The 23,320-nt window shown below is 28.4% G+C and overlaps 1 protein-coding gene across 1 annotated transcript in view; it reads right to left on the bottom strand.

Annotated features, from left to right (window-relative positions):
• Positions 1 to 11,195, bottom strand: part of LOC107437305 (zinc finger protein ZIC 4-like) — a 36,605-nt gene extending 25,410 nt beyond the window's left edge. The window contains 1 exon segment of the mRNA NM_001323803.1: positions 10,221 to 11,195. Coding sequence (NP_001310732.1) covers positions 10,221 to 11,130 — 910 coding nt within the window. The 5' untranslated portion in view covers positions 11,131 to 11,195.
• Positions 11,196 to 23,320: the final 12,125 nt, after the last annotated feature.

Below are 23,320 nucleotides of genomic sequence, written 5' to 3'. Positions count from 1 at the left end.
TATAGAATTGCAACAATAGTATGTCAATTTATATACTTTCATTGGTGTTTTATTCACATTGTTTTTTGCCTTAGTCTATAATAAAAACTACTGTATTCTTAAAAACTTAGCAGAAAAGGAATGTCTACACTCAGGATTGGGTACCAACTAAACAATGATCTCAAAAAGTGGCTACTACTACACTGCCTACAAGCTTAGCAGCCGGAAACACTTTGCCTTCTAGGATTGACACTTTCAACCCCTTCTTAGAAAAGAGGGATAAATTGTTAAAATCCCTCCTACTTCCACAAGCACCTGGGAGGTCACGCCTCGGACAATGTTTCTCCCCTGGAGAGGTCACTTCGTTTTGTTAAAGTGGGTGGGCCCGAGGGGTTGAAAGAAAAGTGAAATTACCCCTCCTTAAACTCCCCTGTCCCACTGATAGACAAGTGATCTCCAGGCTATCGCAGACCGATCATTGGGGAGTATTGGCAGAGGTAATTTTAAGAGATTAAAAGTTGATTTATTGAGTTCAGTTGTGGGACGACCCCCAACGGTTTCAAATAGATGGTCATCAACAGATGTTGTGGCTTCAACCATACTCTTGAAACATCATCAGATGATTAACGTGATTATTCGGTGATGATCGATTTTAAAAGATTCTTGATGAAACTGCAGAGTTGGAGTGTTGAGGAAATCGATATCCGTTACCATGGCAATTCTTTAACCTAATTACTTAATTCTTTTTAGTGTTAATGTAAACAAAGTTGTAATAATGATTTTTTAGAACGATAAATCACAAAATGACTCTTTTGTAAGAGAATCAGAAGTTACAGATTATTGTTTTTTAGCAAGTTTAACAAAGTAAAAATTCTTGTTCCCCCCTCCGCGGACGATAAGTGCTCTTAATACTTCTTTCTTTTCGAATACTTCCAAAATATGTAAAAACTGAGAATTGATTAAACTAGGATTTAATAGAAGCTGGTGTAATCTAGACACTTATGTTAACAAATTTTATTTGCATTTAATATTTTAGATCTGGATTTCTTAAACTCGAAAAAAATGTTTGCAATTTTGATATCACTTTTTCTCATTGCAATAAGTTTACAATTATCAAGTAATTTTATACAATGTATCTAAAAATAGATAAAGATAATACAATACCTTACAGAATTTTCCCATGTAAGTGAATTTATTTCGTTTCATTGTATTACATTCTTAAATTTGTTACTTAAAACTTTTGCATTGTTTCATGTCATAAATTTAAAGTTAATGACCTGAAACTACAATTATATTTTACAGTACAAGTGAAGAACCAGTCAGTTAAACTCATGAGCATGTCGGATTTGCTCAATGCTTATGGGGTCCCGCAAAATTTTTGTAAATATTATAGGGTTCTCACACCAAAAAGTTCAAAAATCCTGGTTTAGACAATTTGAAAGATTAATTAACAAAACAATTTCCTCTAAGGATTCTATATTCAATGAATTATGAAATATTAATCAGCAATTAGAATTCTATTTATAATTATTTTACTTGGACTTACTTTACATTGAAATAAACAACTAGTTTGACTAGTTAAGTTGTTATAGTTCAACACGTTTACAAAACTAATAATCAATTTAAATCAACAACACCCAGTTTTAATAATAAGTAAAAAGTAAATATTTAAAAGAGAAACGGTAAATGATTATTATTACAAAACCTTTGCAAAAATATACAATATAAGGAGCAATTACAATTCTATTTATATTACTTTGACTTACTTTCCATTTCAATTCGAAACTAGTTTCACTACTTAAGTTCTAACATTTTAACACGTTTACAAAACTAATATTATCATTAATCAATTTAAATAAACAGCACCTAGTTTTAAAAGCGATATCAAAATATTTAAAAGAAAAACATGTAAATGATTATTAAATAATAAGTTAATATTTATTAAATTTTCTATGCAATATGAACATTGTTATGAAAGTATTATTTTAGAAATAACAAAGTCATTAATTCCCTCTTGCTTGAGCATAGTTTATAAATTAACCAATCCTCGGCAGGATGTAGACACACCCATAAGCCCTAATTAGCCATCAAATAAACTGCTGCCATGACTTTATTTAAAGGCAGCGTTGTAGTAAGTACGAGTTTAGCCTTTAAAGTAAGGGACCTAAAATATCATTGGAGCAACAATCGATTTCTATCAAGTTGCGTGAAAACTAAATGAGCAAGAAAAATATAGTTGCGTAGTAAAGCACGAAATGTATTGATAAAGTTATGAATGAAACTCTTGAAGTACATGTTTATTTTTAAATTAGCAACGAAGCAACAATCGTATTAACACGATTAGTATACTAAAGCGATATTCTGAATTTCTGAGTTAATCTCTCCTTATAGATATTGTGTGTTTAATAAAAATACGCCAAGAATTATGTTTCCAAATACAAATGCTAGAAAAAAGTGCAAACACATTTTGTTTCAGAAAAATCTTATATTTTTAAAAATCTGCTGCTTAATCAATCTCATTAGTCATTGTATTTTTAAAGTGTTAATGAAGTGTTAGGCACGTTAACCCTTTGATGCAGATGGAACATCGGTGTGTTTTATATATACATTCTAACCCTCTAATTACAAGTAAGAATTTATTTCGGTATTTTTTTTATATAAAAAAAAACAGTTCAATAATTATTATAAAAATATTTTGGGCCGGGATAGCCTCGATAGAATAGGGCACTGGGCCTATGTCCAAGAAGTCGTGGATTCGATCCCCGTCTGCGAAGACTTCCCGTGTAGTAAATGGCGACTGATGCACGTTAAATCCGTCGAGTCACAGAGTCCTCCATGTTCCAATAACAAATCATACCTCTGCGGGTACTGATCCAGGAGTTTCCTTTTCTTCTGGATTGGTTCAAAATTACAAGGCTACGGAGTTGAACATTAGTAGTCGTATACCCAAAATTGGGTCGGCTGTTCAACGACGGTTATAAAAATGAAAATCTGTTAGATAATCGAAATTATATTTGTAATAAAGTAATTTTTTCATTTATACTCAAAAATGTATCAATAATTGATTATGTAAGTTAAAGATACTTCAATGATGAATAAGTGTTGTTCTTATATCTAAATAACTGCAAGTAGGTGCAAATTTTAAAATTTATAGCTTGGAAGTGAGCTGTGTCTAGAAGATTTGAACTTTAACACAAAAAAAAAAGGCACCGTGAATCATGCTGTATTTCATAACAATATATTAAAATGCTAAATATATTTATTTCTCACTTATTTTGACCAAAACTAATACTAAATAATGAAAATCGTATGAAAAATATATTTAATAAAAATTCTGCTTCAAAAGGGTTAACACGGCTATAATACAAACACGATTATTCCCTCTAAAGATGATTATTTAACCTCTCTTTTTCACACTGTAATTTTTTAAACTACATCAAAAATTTTGTTCCCTAGATTAAACACTTACAAAAGTACAAATATATTTCACTTCAGAAAATTTCTGCTTGTTCTATATAGTAAAAAATAGAGATAAGCTTGTTATGTAAGTCGGCGGCAAAACTTTTCTTGAACATTTATAGATCAATAAATTAAAAGAAACATACAATAATTTAAAGATCAAATGGTGAAATTGCCATAAACAAAATCATTAACTGAAGTGATTTAAGTGAAAAACAATGTGATTAAAACACAAATCAAGTACAGACATGGATATGCTATAGATTCAGTTCCTTAAAAAACCACAAATCAAGTACAGATATGGATATGCTATAGATTCAACTCTCAAAAAGAACCTTTCTCAGAGTCTAAACACCAAATGAAAACTATCAACGTTTATCTTATAATCTCAAAACAGTCCTCAATAATACCTAGGTCCTTCATTATTAAATTACTTTAGAGATTATCACCTATTAAATATACCTTCTTTTCTATTGCTGAATTTTTGCGAGCTAAGTATAAGGAACAAACTTCTTTAAAAAAGATAAATACCCTTTACTGAACTGCCCATTATAGTCCCATATTTCTTCGATCCTGTGGAACGAATGGTGATAGGGTGGTATTCTGTAAAAAAAACATTACCTAACTAGACAATGGATCTAGACTAGTAACGATATGTTGCGTATTGAAAGGAGTGTCCAACTCTTTATTCACGGACAATCTTAAACATCCCTGATAAATGACCATGCATTGTAACCCTCAAACTTTAATCCCTACACCTGTTAAATAAGAGGTGAGTGGCGTAACACAAGTAACAAAGTTGATTTTGTTCCAAATGTATTATTGTCCAACCCCTTTTATTTAACACAGAAGACCTTAGTTCAGCTCATCCTATTCTTCTTCTGAGTTAAATAGACCGAAGTATTTTTTTTTTTCGAGAAAAGAAAATAACGTCTATCGATCAAGTACCTCAAGGAATTTCTCGTCAATTATTCCTGGAAAATAAGATGATACAGATCTCACAAGAAACGTATTTTTTTCCCCCTCGTTGCAAAATACGCATGTCCAAATTGATTTTGTTCCAAATGCTTTTTGTCCCGATACCTTTTCTTTAACACAGAACTCATCTGAACATTCTATTCCTCTGGGTTAAAACGAATTTTTTCAAGGAATAAATATTAAAAAAAAAAAAAAATGGATCTATTGATTTAGTATCTCTAGGGACTTTTAGTTCTAAGAGTAGTTTAGTTATAGATCATAAAAATTATAGATCATTAAAAAAAAATGATAGAAGCTTAACTTTGTCCATTGTAACGAAGTACGCGCGTCCCATTAGATTGTAAATTGATTTTATTTCGAACGTATTACTATCCAACCCCTTTTTTTATAACATAGAACATTCATCTGATCCTCCTACTCTTTTCCTGATTCGAAACGAACGAATGAATTTTTTTCCGGGAAAGAAAGAAAACAACGTCTATCAATCAAGTTCAAGAGGATTTTTCGTCAATTATTGCTCGTAAATAAAATGATAAATATCTCACTAGAAGCATATCTTTTCATCTCGTAAGAATGAGAAAAAGAAATTTAAATTTTCATTACCTAAAATTAAATGGTATTTTTCTTAAATTTAATGTGTTAAGTTTAATATGTTCCGAATATCATTCCCTTTAGGGGTACTGATCCAGGAGTTTCCTTGTCTTCTGGATTGGTTCAAAATTACAAGGCTACGGCGTTGAGCATTAGTAGTCGTAAACCCAAAAATTGGGTCGGTTGTTCAACGACGAATATAAAAAAAAAAAATATGTTCTGAATAACCGGAAAAATTACTGATTTTTTTGTCTTAAAGGTATGGTTTTATTAATAATACTATCAGCTATGAGTATAACCCCGAAAACTTTCAAGCTAAAGTATTAATTTATTTAAAATAAAGACAATTTCTTTTTAAAATCAATAAAATGCTTTACAATAAAAACTAATACAATAAAACTGTATAAAAAGAAAGAAAAGGTAAAAAATAATTATTTGCAGTTACAGAGGATGAGAGAAAATTAATTATATAGATCATGTAAGAAATTACAAATGTTACCGGCAAGTACCCACCATTCTATAAGAATTGTACATATAATATATTCTAGAATTAAGTGAATTTAAATTTCAGTAAAAGTATACCTAGGCATTCTATAAAATGATCAAAGCTATTTAGGAAAAGTATAAAAAATTATTCTGATAAGGCTATTATAATAATGACGTGCATTCCTCAAAAATTTAAATATTATTCTGAAAAAAAAAAATGAAAAAAAAAAGTAAGAGTGCCTTTAAAAAATTTCTTCGAAATACGTTAAGAAAAATGAAAGTTGTACGGAACAAATTTTACGCCTTTCTTATTAAGGGAAACAAAATTTTCTTATAAAAAATAAGAAATTAATATAAATCTACTGGTTGAAACATGGAAGGCTTAAAAGACATTTTGAATTACATTTCACTATATTTTAAACGAATCGGAGATCTATCTCGTAATTTGCCGGTTTTTCCTTAGAATGTATAGCATTCCATATAATGTATAGGAAATGTGTGAAATATGAAACGTTTCATACATAATCGACTAATTTCATGTTATATGAAACTAATATTAGACTTCCCCGTTTAAACGGTTATTTACTGTTTTTTGCCCCTGCCTAATTGCATAAAGAAGTGGTATAGAAATGAATTTTTTTTAAATTTTATTTTGTATTTATCACTTCTGAAAAATATATAATAATAAAAAGTAATGTTTTTTTTTTGTAATTAAACTAAAATACTATTTCATTTAATTTTGATTGCGAGTAATGATAGCTCAATATATTTTGCCCAACTCTGTCCTTATTTAAGCAGATAATGATTTAAAATTGCATATCAATGCTTTTTTTTTTTATTTATTTATTTTAAAAAGTTTCATCTACGTCACTTTTATGGTTTTTCGTAAAAGTGTATAAACGGCTATGCTAGTCGTTAATTGCCTAATTTTTTCCCCATAATTTTTAAGCTCTCATTTTTGTTTATCTATTTGAGCGATCAGTTGCTTTCAATTTGAAATCATAAAATATTTTTTTTTTAAAAAAAAGCGCACTCTTAACAGTTGTAAAAGGTGCAAGGTTAAAATTTTACTTCAATATTATCATTAACGATCATTGAAGGAGATTCTACATAAATGCGACTTTATGTAAAAGCATCTAATAGAATAACAAACTGTCGTAAATTTAAATTATTTTTCATACTGAATTAAAAATCATTTCATCACTAATGTTTAAATGAATTGGTGTAACGTCAAACGTTTTGAGCTATCACAGTTACACTAAAAACTTTACTATGCAGATTAATCTGAGCACTTTTCTCTCCGTTGCCAGGCCTTTTGTAACACTGGATTTTTATTTCTTATTTTTTAATATGAAAATTTTGTTTCCCTTAATAAGAAAGGCATAAAATTTATTATTATTTCCCATTTTAGTTTACGTAGCACAAAACATACCCAATTTTTAAGTTCAATACTAGTCTAAAGTTGTTATCGTTAACAACGATTGCTTATAATTATGATTACAAATAATATATTACCGTTAATCGATTACATTTTTTCTAAATCCGGATTAAAATATCCCCAGTTTTCATCACACTTAAGAAATAAGCTTTTTTTGTTTTCAGTCCGTAATACTCCTTTGTTTCTTATCATATATGTTTAATTTAACTTAGGTTAACAAAGAATGAACGGTATAAATAAAATTAGAATTTTCAATCAAATTCTCTCTACAATAATCTCCAATTGATGTTATTTTATCAGTTAATTTTCTTAAAGCTTGCCGGAAAAAATAAATAAATAAAAATTTTCACATGTTCCTAATAATGTTTATAATGACATTCATGTCTATTTTGATGGTAATAACTTAATAACCGATAAAACTTAGAATTGGATGAAGAAAGAAGTTGATGACTCTATGATTCTTCCGACCAATTGCGTACTTAATTGTAAAAAAAAATCTTGTGGATTGAAGTAATTCAGACTAAATAACATCTTATTGTTCAAAATTTTAAAAATCCATTAAATTAAGGATACTGAACTGTTAATTATAATTGAAAACTGCTAATCTAGATAAAACACAGTTTGATCAGGGGAAAAAAGAACTCTGAAATTATTTATGTGCATGTAGTTTAAATTGACAACATTTGAACGAAAATTTCATTTCAATTTCTCCAATAATGGGACAAAGTTAATGTTACAGCATTCTCTCTAATTCTCTCTTCCGCGCATGTCGTGGGGATATAACGAATATGTTCTTTTACTCCATGAGTTATATAGTTTGTATTAAAAGGAAGCAGTTTTAGGCAAATTGTTTTTTTCATATAAAATTCATATACTTGCTGTATGTGGTTGATTTTATTAAGAACTCAAGTAGTTCTGCATCTCCTTTTTACCCCCAAATAGTAAGCAAAAGTTATGCAGCTATTACTCCAGCACTATTAACTTTTTAATCTTTTCTTAGGTCGGTAACCTACCTCCTACCTAAATTATATATGTTTTAAATTCTCCAAACCATTATACCCCGTTTGCAAAATAATGAGCGAAGTAGTAATGTATATAAATGTGTGCAAAACATTTTCAAACAATAATAAGTAAGGAATTTTTCTTTTGGATTCATTTCATAGTAAAAAAAAATATTTAAGAGTAAAATGATTAGTTAAAACAACTAGTGTATATTATTCATGATTAAATTTTTTCCTTTTTGGCAAAGTAACAGTGATCAATTATTATTGATGAAACAGCAAGATCCTCAAGGCTTATACAGAGTAATAATTGCTAAAATATCTTTATATAGTCATTAGATAAGTTTAAAAACTCATGTTATTTATGTTGGAAAATATGAAATGCTCATAAGTTTTTAAGAAACATTAATGCTCTTTTCATATCTGAACAGGAAATTTTAAAATCGATACCCAGTAAACAAACCTGCACAATAGTTCTAAGAAAACTAATAATTCGCACAATAAAACCTACACTTCGAACGAAATTCCCGTGACAGTTATTACAGATTTTATTATTTCAAAAATCATTATCCAAATTTCTAAGGAATTTTCATAGATAGGAAGCATGCAAAAGAGCTAGTGTAAAACAAAAATCGTTTTGGTATCCATAGTATTCTCAAATGAAATTCAAAGGAAGAAGCAAAATTTTAATCGCCAGGTGTTGCAGTCGACAGTAGGGGTTGAATCATCAATATCAATTTCCAAGAATAACCTGTTACAGTGCTTGAGAAATGACCACCCATATTGAACAAAGAATATGGATTTCTTTTTCTTTTATGAATGCACTCATACATATGAAATTATCTCTTTCAACACTGGAAAGGCTAAAATTGTCTTTCTATTCATTCAAAGGGCTTATCCTATTGTCTACTTTATAAACAAGAATGTCGGTTCAATCACGCCCCTTCAGACTGACTCAATTCATTCAACAGTTATAAGGTGCAAATCATTAACACTACAACAAAGCAAATGGAATATATTTCAGAAATACCCCGTTATTATTGATAAGGATTTGTGAATCATTAGTGACTAGCATTCTTATGAATTGGTGCGAAATTAATTATGCTGTCCATCTTAAAAGTAAAATTTTACTCCAAGGGTATGAAACCCAAGTTCACCTTAATAAACATCTCACAATTAAGCGTGTTCACTTATAGTATAAAATGCAACTAATATAACACCACTTACAAATATATCTATAATTGGACTGAGATCTAAAAATTAGTTCACACTAATGAAATTCGACTGTATTCCAGCTTTCAACACTTTAGTCGACGGAAGTCGAATATAAATATATGAATATAACACTAATTTTTGTACTTCTTGAACTTTACTACGCGATAAGCTTTGACAGAAACATGATCCAATTTAATAATTTACAATGAATTTGAGCAGTAATTTGTTTCAAGGTATTGATATTACGAAGCGAAACAACCAATTTTTATGAGAATGTAGTCAATTACATAGCTAACAAGTAGCATTAATGCGCTACATTAACAAATATGTAAAATTGTAAATAAATTAAAATTATTGAAAGCAGTATCTAAGAAAATTTTTAAAAGCTATTAGTATACACTACACATCTTAATAATAGTAATTCGATATATCTATCAATAATTTCATCTCAGAAAAATTATTAGCATCTGTTTAGGTAAGTTACTTAAAAAATTCTGTTTTGCTTGGTTCAGAACTACTAAAACCCTTGCCATATCACATTATAATAAAGCAGTCTATTGAAGAATGAGTATTTGTTTACTTATCTACATCAAGAGCTAAACTTTGATTTTTTTTTTTTTTCAAATACACCCATGAAAAAAAAATTTCAAATTCAACCAGAAAAACAATTGTATAACGAATGACAACAATAAGAAAATTAAGTAATGGGACAAAAGTAAGTTCACATGCTTCGCTCTTTGACATAAAAAATAAATACATTTGTTTACATGAAATTTTTCGAAAAAATTAATTTTGAATTATCTATACCGAAGCAATTACACAAAAATTATAAAACAATATAATTACAAGGATCTTCCGGTTTAATTTTTAACCGCTTAAAAATAAAAATCACTTTTGTAAAAACAGTTTGAACTAAATGATTTTTTAGATTTCAGAGTAATTTTCTTTGTATACAAATGGAAAAATAATTCGTTTTAAAAATGATTAAACACTATATTAAAGTTATTGTTAACGAACTCATAAAATTATATACAAATAAATAAGACAGTAAGATCGAAAAGAGTGCAACTTACCTGTATGGGTTCTTTTGTGAATTTTGAGGTTTTCGCTACGAGCAAATACTTTCCCACAACCAGGAAAGGGACAGGGAAAAGGTTTCTCTCCAGTGTGAACCCGTATGTGATTGACAAGTTTGTATTTTGCCTTAAACGGCCTCCCATTCCTGGGACACTCCTGCCAACAGCAGGTATGATTCGTGCACTCTGGTCCACCCACGTGCTCCACAGCTATGTGTGAAACGATCTCGTGCATAGTCTGGAAAATTTTATTACACGGTTTCTTGGGTGGCATCTGATCAGGATCAATCCATAAACATGCCATTTCATGCTTGATACCCGGATTTTTCATGTACCGAAAAAAGGCACCACTTGGAGGTTGAAGATGATGCGTGGGATAGTGATGGTGGTGATGATGATACGAAGCCGAATATGGATCAGTCCTGGTCATCTGATGGTGGTGGTGGTGAGAAGGGTTAAAACCATCGGTCCTGCCGTACACATCAGCACCCCCCGGTAATGGCACTCTCATGTGACTGTGATAATTGTGAGGGTCGGACATCATACCTGTGAAAAGCATGTGAGAGGGATCAGCGTGAAGGGCCCCAGTGGGGGACCCGTATGCGTCCGAAAAGGATTGCATGGGATCCCGACGCAGCATCGATCCATAACCCGCGGAGGGCATGTGACCATATCCATTTTGTGGAAATTGTTGATGATGAAAAGTATGGTTAGCTTGGTGACCTGGACTCAGTTTGATATTTGCGATGGACACACCAGGGTCCACGGAGAAGTGGTTCAACATATCGACTTGAGAATCGGTGGTAGTCGCGCGCTGAGAAAACGGGAAGCCCGTCATCCCGCTGTCTATCTGAGGATCTATCCAACTGCGCAGCACTGCTTGGTTTGGCCTCAAGCCGCTGGCCATAATGATACTCCAACCATTCAAAATGCACCTGTGAAGCAGTCAAACGTCCCACCCACCAGCTTCTCGCTTGGAGTCGTATTGGCCGTGGGGAACTTGCTTAAGTAGGCGTTACTGGATTCCACCCAATGGAGAAGTGCTATTCTCGGTAGGAGTGGAACGTCATGCCAATCAAGCACTGTGGGTGGGACATTGATACTGTGTTTTGTTTTGAAAAGAATTCTTCTCGAACCTGTTAGAATAGATCAGATTCTTCAATAGACGGTAGGTTGACACAAAATTCCATGCTGGTTATAATTATGCTTCAAATTTTTTTGGTTCAGCAATAAAAAAATATTTATTTTAACACGGAATTTTATACTTCGAATCAGCGATAAAATTTTATACTTTGATATTTTAAAATTGATGTTTGTTTACAGAATTCTGAATTTAAAAATGCAAGCAATGTTTTATTTAACAGACTTAACTATTATTAGATTAGCTAAAAATTCACATTTACATATTAATTTCCAGTTTCATAAGTATTTAATAAAAGAAACAAAGGCCACAAAATTTTGAAAAAATAAATGCATTAAATGTACTTTACAGCAACGTATTCAAATAATTTTTGAATACGTTAAAAATATTTATTACGCGTTGATTTAGAGTAACGAATAGCTATTACAATGCTATATTTTAAAATAAAAATATTTTTAAAATTACGAACTAAACTCTTAAAATTTTAAAAAATTATTTCTTTTTACGGGGATATAATTTTGTTTAGTTATTATTTTTTAATTTGCATATGATATATTACAATTCGTCTTTCTAAATGGAACAAAAATATTATTTATTTTGCATCAATAAGTTTTCACTTGATACACTATTAAAAATTTTTAGAGCGTATTGAAACACGGCATTTTTCTAAATTACATTACTTATTGTGGAATCAATTTTAACCATATTACCTTACAAATTAATCTTCCTTCCTTCCTTTCTATATTTGAATACAAAATATTACTACTTAACTTGAATTGAAATATAGTATAATGTAACACCTTATTGAAGTAAATTTCAACTATATTATGGATAATTGAACTATAAATTGGTATCGATATGGTGGTTCAATGCTCAGCCGATTGTTCTAAGTGTGTGAATGTAATAAACAAAAGCTGACTTTTTGTAAAACTGTATTAAAAGGGTTAATAACAATTATTGATTGCACTTTTAACATGGTTAATAACTTTATTTTAACATTTATATGCGCATGATAGATAAACTGTTAAAATTTTTAGGACGCATTAAACCATGATATCTATCATTCAAAATAATTATTTTCGGCTAGATATGCAAACCGATTCAGGTAAGATTGTTTTTTTTTCCCCATTAAAAATAAGTAAAGGAAGAAATATATAAATAAAAGAAACTACGATGAAATAAAGAGCGACTGACGGATTTTTAAAAATTTCTTTCAAACCGATGATTTAATTGATGATATATATACAGAAGCATGGTTCTATTGATCGTTTTAAAATCCCAGTTTTTAACACACTGCTAAGAGAGATAAAAAAAAAAGGTTAATAACTGTTACTGATCGCACTTTTACATAATTAAAACGTAATTTTATTTTAAAATGATAGCTACACTAATAAAAATTTTGTAAACGTTAAACTATAATATCGTTTAAATTTTCTGAATCTTTTATATAGTAGGGGAGAGTGGGGTCAATTGTAACAGGGTACGATTGTAACAGAGCAAAAATTTCGAGTGTCGGGTTCTAGATTTCGTTCCTAGGTGGCGCACAAGGTGTATTTAATAAATCTACATGTACACCCCTGATGGCAACCATTTTTATGTACTTTTGAAAGAGTTACATCACAAAAGATATTTTCACGCCACGCAAGTACTTTTTTTGGTATTAGAATATTATATTGTAACAAAGTAATTTTGTTTAAACAAATAAAAATTAGTAACCGAATATGTAAGTGGACACCTTAATTAACATTTCAATAAAAAAAAAATTAGTTTTGCTAATTAACTAGCATTGTTTTTAACAAATGAAGCTGAAATGGCGTCTTGGGGACAATTGTAACAATAAGTAAAGGGACGATTGTAACAGCTGAAAATAAATAATCTTATGTTTACAAACCATTACTTAACTCTTTAAGAACCACCAATAGTTTCCTATATCATTTATATTATGTTGCATGTGCATTATTTTATTTGTCACCTTTCACAGCATAAATTAAAATTTTTAACCCCTTAAAGTTAAAAGTTTAACCCTTTAGGTCTCTGCTCATTATTATTTTTACTCCTAAAATATCACTACTATTTTGATCAATAAAAAAATATATCACAACTATGATAATATGTATAATTAACTATGTTTTAGTTGAATTTATGAACTGTTACAATTGACCCCGTAAGTGGGGACAATTGTAACAAGTGCACGACTGTCAAAAATTGTTAATAACTAATATAATAACATTTAAAATAAGGTATTTATTTTTTTTTCTAGTAGAGGATAGTCTACTTTACTCGTCTGTCAATTAATACTAATAATATATTGGATTTTTTGTTAGTTAAAAATAGTTAAGTAAAAAATGTTACAATTGACCCCACTCTCCCCTACACAATTGTACCATCTTATAAAAAATTTTAGGCAGTTAGATTAAAGAGAAATAAATTTTTAAAAATTCGTCAATCGCTCTTTATTTCATCGTAGGTTCTTTTATTTATGTATTTCTTTCTTTATTTATTTATTTTTAGTTGGGGAAAAAGACAATCTTACCTAAATTGCTTATGATAAATTACCTTTTATAGCAAAGCACACTAAAAGTTGTACAGAAAATTTTGTCACAGTTCTTATAATTTTTTTTTTTTTTTTTTTACAAAAAATAAATTTTAAAATTAATTGACATGTCCGTGCTTCTGTTATTTACATTCTCTCTCCCTTCCTCTCACCCTCTCTCTCTCATTTTCTTCTTCTTTTTATCAATGATTTACTGATTTATTTACCATTTGACGTCTCTAGGTTTAAATTTGATCACCCATATGCTGTATGAAAAATTTGGGGTATAGCTACCCCCATTTTTGGAGTTAAGGTTAACTAAATACAGTAGAGTCCCGATTATCCGAGTTTCCACTTTAACCGAGCCTGAATATACAGAAAAACAAGAAGAGGTGATACCAGCCCCCTAAAAAGCCCTGTTATTCCTAAAAAAAAAAAAAAAATGGCGAAATATTGCTGCATAAAAAGACAAAGTAATGTAAAACAAAAAAGGATTTAAAGAAAAACTTTTTTAAATAAAAACTCTTTATTTCTCGTAAAGTATGCTTTCTAAGTGTTTTTAAGAAAGCTTTTTAATTATAATATGAATTGTACGTGATGTACTCGTATAAATTTTGTATTTGATAAAGATATTACATTTATACCTTTTTTATACTCTTCGCTTTAACCGAATTTTTTGGTTAACCAAGTTATTCATGGTCCACATTAACTTGGATAATTGGGTCTCTACTGTATAGCCTTTTGAAGTACAGAACTGCACTTATTATGCGAAATTATACAAAACTGACAGAATAACAATTGTTTCAAAGAAGTTTTTTAATAGGGGAAAAAAAGGAAATTCGATCTAAATTAGGGGTAATGAAGCAGTTTATTGTAACGCATGCACTTTGAATACTTTATTTCAGCGAATTTTCAGTATTAAGGTTAAATTCTGCGATGCAAATTTCCAATGAGAAAAGAACTTAACTTTTATCCATTCAATTATTGAACGCTAAATAAATAAATGTAAACATTTATAAAAAATGAAATTAAAATGATTTTGAATTATAAAGACACTAAACAAATACTATTTAAGTTACGTAATTTAATGTGCAAAATCTGTTGAATAAGTTCTGAAAGAAATTATTATTAGATGAGATATGTAATAAAATATTCTAACTTAGTGGATACGTTGATGAAAATTTTTCATTGTTAGTATACTTCTTTTTCCTTTAACAGATAAATTTAGCTCCCTGAAATTCATAAGTTCAAGTGTACTTTTTAAAGCATGAATTAAAATTCGAAAATTAGGTTTTTATTGAGCGTATAAATAAATCATCTAAAATCTTTTTCTTTGACTGATAAATTCTGAAGGTATTACATCGAATATACTAAATAAGTTATTTGTTTCTATTAAACAAAGTTTTATTTTTTTAAAACTTATTTGAATAAAGTAGGTTGAGCTTATTGTGAATATTTGGAGCTGATAAAAGAAGTTGATGTATTTTTTAAAAAAGTAAAAAAATTAAGTGAATTTTTTCTTCGTTATCGACAAAATATTAAGTTGACTGCTGACCAGTCGTTGAATTTACTTAGTTGAATTTACTTAGTTGAATTTAATTATTTTTTCAACTTGAAATGATTCTAAATTTTCTGAAATCTTATTTAAAAATTTCATGTTTAGGTATAAGTTCTGAAAATAAAGAAAATTTTTTTTTTATTATTTCACTTGTTTTTTTAATTATAAAACCAATAACTTAACTCATATTTATTAAATTATGAAAACAATAAATTTCCTCAAATTTGAATCTATTTAATTATAAAATTAATATTTAAATAGATAAATAAAAATAGATATTGATATAGATAACTAAAACATTGTCAAAGACTTGCCATATTTTATTATTATTATTTTAAGAACAATTAGTATATGAATACTTTAGGATTGTTCAAAATTATTTAGAAAACTCTTTTCAAGCTAAAGGTTTCAAATTTTGTAAATTACACTATTTTTGATATTTCTGTTGAACTAAATTTTATTTCATTTTACAACAGTCGTTGAACAGCCGACCCAATTTTTGGGTTTACGGCTACAATTCAACTACGTAGCCTTATTATTTTGAACCCAATCCAGAAAAGAAGGGAACTTCTGGATCAAGTATTGGGAGAAATTTGCCTTCGAGGAGGACTTTTTGATGGAACTAACCCGCATTTGCGTTACATGGAGAGGAAAACCACAAAAAAATCTTCCACGGTTAGCCTGGCGGCAAAGGAACTTTAATCCGTCATACGTCTTTCCCTGAGGATATTTTATGTTAGCACTGTGGTCGGTGAGAGCCGAGGGCGAAATTCGAATGGAGCGAATCTGGGATCGAATCCGGGTCACCTCATTGAAAGGCGAACGCTCTATCCCCTGAGCCACCACGGCTCAGCTGAACTAAATTATGATATATCTGCTGAATTAAAAATAGTAAAAAATTGCGTTTTAAATCACGTATAGGCGTGTTTTTGGCACTTTTGCCTATACCTTTGTCATCAAAAGTAAGCAAGTTATAAGATTCGTCTTACGCTTGCGTTAGAAGGTCGTATCACCTTTTTTTTTNCAAGTACATTTTTTTTTTTTTTTTTTTTTTTCCTCCTTTAGCTTAGATTTTTTCCCTTTTAATTCTAAAAAATTTGAGGATTCAATTCAAATAAAAAATTTAACTACAAAGTAAAAAAAAAAAAAAAAAAAAAAAAATGCAATTACATAAAAAAATTTTCTTATAAAAATTTTAAACTTCTTGAAAAAGTTTTTTATTCCCTCAAATTTGAAACTTTTCCGAATTTAACTTTTTTGAGTGCATTAAAAAAAAAAAATCAAAATATAGGAATAAGTGTGTCTTACTTACATAACTCATAGCCTCGTGTATGCAAATCAGAAGCCTCCTCTCTCCGTTAGATACTTATCTAATTTTTCAAATTTGCTGCTTCCGTAATATCACGTAAATATTCTTCCAAAACTTAATTAACTAAACATGGCTCTATTGATCACCTTATAACTTATCTATGGTTAAATATATACCGATATTGAGGCTGTAAGGAGAAAAATTTTGTCAGAGACTATAGAATACAATATAGTTCGTACAAATATTCACAGAAAATAAGTGACTCTATGTAGTTTGATTTTGCATTGATGTGTTAAAGATTGCAAATTTTTATTTAGTTTTATTCATCGTTATTTTAATACCGCCAATATTAAACATTAATATTAGTATTACTATTATTTACTTTATTCAAAGATAACTTTTGAATCGTACGAAATCTATGGTTATGGCGTAGTCAAATTAAGAAAGAAAACTGCATTGAAAAAATATATTATTATATTTATAATTATAAAATAATGATATTGGAATTATTAAATGCATAATTATTGTATCTTACTGAACAGGTTTTTATTTAAAATTTTTGAAAAAACCTTAACAGTTTTGTATTTTAATTCATAGTAGTTTTTTTTGAGACTCTTAGGGGCCTTCAAAATATTATGTCACATTTTTGTTCCTAATATTTTTAACTTTTCCTTTTTTTAGCCACCTTTCTCTCCTTGACAAACTATCCATTACTTAATTATATCATCTTTTTCCATGCCCCACTATTTAAATAAATTTGAAAAAGTATTCGATTAAAATGAATTTATGAAATAATGTATTGCGTAAGCTACATAGCAAATTGGTTTTAATGCGCAAAATATTATATTGTAATTTTTAATAAAATTGAATGTTATGAGCAATTTTAAAACTTTCTATAGATATATTGTCCATCATATGTTTATTTTATTTGTAATTCTTTTTTTTTTCATAAACTTTATAATATGATACATAATATATTATAGTTTTCATTATGATATTAAAGTTTCCAAACGTATCAGCGAATTAATTTAGAAAAGATGTCGTGAATGCTGCCAAGCTTTTCAATTAATTAAAATAATGTGAATATATAAAAATGCATATATGAGGGAATCAGCGAATAATTTTTTAAGCACAGCAACTTTTAATTATATATGAATAATGCTAAAAAAAAGTATATTGTCGTTCATAATATTTATTTTATCAAGCTCAATTTAACCTTCGTGAGAGAATCAGCGAATAAATTTTAAAGCATTGTAATTTTTACTTTAATGAAATAATGTGAACAATGTTAAAATAAATTATATTCATTTTTCATAAATAATATTCATTTTTTTCAAGTTTAATAGAACTTTCATAATTGAATCAGCGAATACATTTTCAAGCACTGTAATTTTTAATTTAATGAAATAATGTGAACAATAATAAAATAAATTATGTTTATTTTTCACAATGAATATTAATTTTTTTTCAAGTTTAATTAAATTTTCATAAGGGAATCAGTGAATGCATTTTTTTGTTGTCTAATTTTCAATTAAATAGATGCGAATTATCTTTAAAAAAATTTTGTTGTCCATAGAAAAATTTTTTTTTTCCAATTTAACTCTCATAAGAGAATGAGCGAATAAATTTTTGAATGCTACCATTTTTGATTAAACGAAATGGTTTAAACAATGTTAAAAAAATTTATACATATTATCTATCACTTCAATTGAACTTTCACGAGGGNTAATTAATATTAATTTTTTTCAAGTTTAATTGAATTTTCATAAGCGAATCAGTGAATAAATTTTTTTTGTTTAATTTTTAATTAAATAAGTGTGAATTATCTTTAAAAAAATTTTATTGTCAATAGAAAAATTTATTTTTCCAATTTAACTCTCATAAGAGATGAGCGAATAAATTTTTGAATGCTACCATTTTTGATTAAACGAAATGGTTTAAACAATGTTAAAAAAATTTATACATATTATCTATCACTTCAATTGAACTTTCACGAGGGAATCAGTGATCGAATTCAGAAAAGAAAATTTGTAAATCTTGAGTGAAGAATAATTTTTAAAAATACCCAAAACTTCTTTTTTTTAATTTTAGTAAAAATAAATTAGAGTTGGCTTTAACACCAATTTAGAATCATCTTTAACGAATTTACCAAAAGATGGGTGGGCTTTTTAATGACTTCGTACCTACTTGGTGGTCTTGTAAAATATTGTTGTATTGACATACAGCTGACAAAGGAAATTCCTGACTTTGAAAGTCTTTCGATAATTTTCAACAAACGTCATACCATTCTTGGAAACTTAATAGACGTTGACGTCAGCAGTGCAATGTGGGTGGGGAAAACTAGTATGGTTAAGGGACACGTGTGTATTTAGTACTAACTCTGTATTCTTATACCTACCTGAGGAAACTACTTTTAAGTTTCAATCTCAAAATTTAAGTCAGTTTAGAAATGCTTTATAGTTAAACAAAAAATGAAATAGATTTAATAATATATATTTTAAAAAAAATCGTAGGCACTGTAATGGGTGTTCAACTTAGCGTTTACGAGTAGCGTTTCAACATTTTGTTTATCAGCGCAAAAACAGTAAGATTTAGAAACTTGAAATTGCATAATTGTATAGAAAAATGCACAATCGAATAAAAAAAATTAACTTTTGATAACTAAGTAGATAATTAATAATTGTTAAATTTGTAAAACTGATCATGTGTGCCTCTTTGAAGGCCCAGGCTACTAAAGATTTGAAATGTTGCGTACTGAAAAGAAAATTTTTGTTTACAAGTTTAACACGAGCTGTGTTTTTTTTCCCCTTTAAATTTCTATGTTGTTTTAAAATTATTACAATTTTGAGTACTGTCGAGTAATTTTTTACACTTTCTTTGCTTTATTGTATTACGTTTTCTTTTGCAGTACAAAAACTATAAGACTTAGATGTTAATAAGATGTAAATAAGACTTAGATATAAGTTGCGAATGTGTGTCGAAACATGTACTGGGAATACGATGATATGAAAGAAGCTACTGTCGGCAGGAATGTCCATCCAATTAACCGTAAAGCTTACGGTAAAGAACTTTTTAACGGTTACGGTTTTGAAACCAGAAACCATTCACAACTAATATGATTAAAAAACCATTCATACAAGACACTACAGTTTTTTAACCATTTACAACTAGCATGGTTTCAAAACCATAGAAAAAAAGAAATTTAATTGAACATTGGAGCTAGGCTTTCTGTTAGGTAACGGACATGGAAGTTAAATTGTTGTTGAGTACTGTTTTATCGAAGAAATCGTAGAATATGCCTTATTTTATTTTATATGACTATTTCGCCTATCGTAAGAGATAGGAAATACTACTTTATGTGTTAAGCAGCTCTATGATGCTGCAATTCATACGTGTATAAGATTATCGTATTCTTATAGTTCAGAGTTACAAATTGGAGAGTTTAGGACACTGGAAACTCTTCATGTGTTGAAGGAATGGAGGAAATATTGTGTTGTTAAAGCTGTGACTCGAACTCCCGTCCTGTCGGCCATGAGATTGACAGATTAGCCCTCTCAGCTATAATATGTACCTAAGGAACTAAGTACAATGAATTAAGAGGCTTCATTAGATGGGTCTATTTGATCCTATAAATTTCTGGTTGTTTTTCTCATAGTTAACAGATTGAATATTATCTTATTTAAGGTTATTTAACTGTTTTGTTTGAATATGGTAAAATAACAAATAAAAAAATTGCTATTTAACCATTTTTCCTAAAAACTTCTAACAGTGCAAACCAAAATAAAATTGTACTCAGATAGCAAGCCAACAATGAAAATAGTCACAAATAAAGAAATAACTGTCGAAAATTCTAGTTGCTTTCAAACATGATATGTAGGTAAAAATTGAAGAAAAGAAAAAAAAAATACTTATATGCAAAGTTTACTACATAAAGAAATATATAGTAGTTTGAAACAATATACATCGCCAAATATGAAAGGGTTAATATTACTATAGAATTTTGTATTATTAGTTTTTATTTCATGAATCATTTATAAATTATGAATTATTTTACCAGGGATGAAAAAATTCGCCTTTACTTTAAAACATAGTTCACGTCAAACGAGTTCACATTCTAAATACTTAAAAAACAATAAATCAGTATGCAATTTGACAGAGAATCGCAAATTATTTTATGTTAGAAGAAATTCGCGTAAAAAAATGCTATCAAATAATAATTGTTTTAGATCAGCCCACCCATCGGTAACCACATAAGTGCTTTTGATATGGGAGAAAAATTCCCTCACTACATGTTGTTAAACTCCGGTACATTTGGTCGTATAACTCAAAATAACCTCACGTCATGATACTATTAATCGCAATTAATAATATTTTTAAAAGAAGCATTTAAAAAACTTAAACAATCTTATTATTCAATTAATAGCATCTATTCAATTAATAGCATCTATTCAATTCAATAGCATCTATTCAATAAGCATCTATTCAATATTATTCAATTAAGTCTTGGTTTTTTTTTTTTTTTTTTTTTTAAATCTCANTTTTTTTTTTTTTTTTTTTTTTTTTAATTCTCAATTAATCTTTTGTTAAATAGGTGGCAGCACTAGACTCGTTTCCAACTTCAAGAGAAAACATGCCTAAAAACAGAAGTCCACCCTGGCTATGGGCCAAAAGTTTCATTTGATTTTACTTCTACTATTTTTTTTTTATAATTTATTTTTTTTTATCTTATTTATTTATTTTTTATCTTAATTATTTAGTTATTATTAATATTCTTTTTTGCCTTATTTATTTCTCTAAGCTTATAGTATTGCGTAATATAGATACTGTCTATTTCTATACGAATTAGTCACACAAAATACGAACTATTTCATTAAGAATTAAAAAATGAATCAAGAGTTTCTTTAAAATTTTTAATTTTTTATTTATTTATTTATTTATTTTTTTTCAGAGCGGACTATTTTTAGACTATACGTGATACAAAACCAGCATTTTAAAAGATTTCAAGAGATTTAGATTTTCAAAAATATATTTATTTTGCGAAAGTATATTTGGTAGAATCATATCCTTTGCAATAATTTCTCTGTCTCTTAAATAGATGGCAGCACATGGATCTGCAATGATTTAAAGAGGTATCATGCCTGACAGCAGAAGTCAACCCTTGGATTGCACAGTATATTCCGTTTTACTCATATTCGTTTAATTTTCACCCGCAACCTATTAGCTATTCCATATAACTGATCTTGACTATATTATAAAGAAATGCTTAAAATATAAATTTTTAATCTAAAAGACTATTATTTAATTAGGATTTATAAATCTTTTAATTTTTAGATCTTCAACTGTTTTAAATAGTATATACATATAGAAAAAAACTTTACAGTTCCAAGTATCTCTATTTTTGCAGTAAATTATAATAAGGTAAACAGAATATGAATTATACAGCCGGGGGCAAATTATTTTATGTACTCATACATGGCCCTCAGGATTTAACTAAGTAAAATAATATAAATATTTATAATGCTAAATTGCACCTAAAAGTAAGAACAAACACGCATAATGTTTTATTACGGCGTATTTAAATACAATGATGAATAGATTTAATAATTATTCATAAAAGGAAATAAATTTTAAAAAATACGAAGGAAACAAACACAACAAGGAAATGCAATGCTAAATGCAATACCGATGCTTACCAGAGCATTACTGCTTGAAATCTCAATTTTAAAAAATGTTTTAATTAGGCAAACAATGCAGAATAAATAAGTATTGAACAAAACTAACATTAACAATAAAAATATATTTAATTCTTAGGGGTAAAATTTCAAAATTAGGGTGAAAAGTACTGAAAATTAAAGTTATTAAGTGTATGTATGTACCTTAGTATAAAGCAATTAATTAAAATACACATAAAAATGCTACTAAATAGATATAAAATTGAATACGCCTAATACTATGAGATTTTACGTGACTACTATGCTGTCATAAATTTCGACATAAGTATACGTTGATCTGCATGTTTTTAAGTATATTATTTTTAAATATTAGGTAAATATAAACTTTAAAGCTTCCCAGATCACAAAACTATTAAGTAACGGAAAGAAATTATTTTCAGAATAAATAAATTATGTAATATTTGAAATTAGTTAAATTTTTAAGCACATGTATTTAGCGTCCTTTTTCCAAAATCATTTCTGTTTATGTGGAATTCTACCCAAGTAATTTGCATTTTTTGCTTCGATTGCAAAAAGTTCTAATATCCGCGAATATTTCAATGAAGGTAAAGCTACTAATTTTCTCGTAATTCGAGGTAATGAAGAGGATGTATACAATATATTTGAATATTTGATTTGGTTGTCAAACAAAATAAAGCAAGGAAAAAAAGCAAAAAAAACTAAGCCAATGTTAAGAAACCTCGTATTTGTTTATTAAGTTTTTGAATTTCTTGTAAACATAAAAATAAATAAATAACTAAGTTTGATAAAAATTAAAAGATTTTTTTTCTTCCTATTAAATCTAAAGTTTAAAGGCAAACGTCTCACATGGTTAAGAAAATGGT

This window comes from Parasteatoda tepidariorum, chromosome 2 (assembly GCF_043381705.1).
Source record: "Parasteatoda tepidariorum isolate YZ-2023 chromosome 2, CAS_Ptep_4.0, whole genome shotgun sequence".
Classification (NCBI taxonomy): domain Eukaryota; kingdom Metazoa; phylum Arthropoda; class Arachnida; order Araneae; family Theridiidae; genus Parasteatoda; species Parasteatoda tepidariorum.
This window is presented reverse-complemented; position numbering and strand designations above follow the sequence as displayed.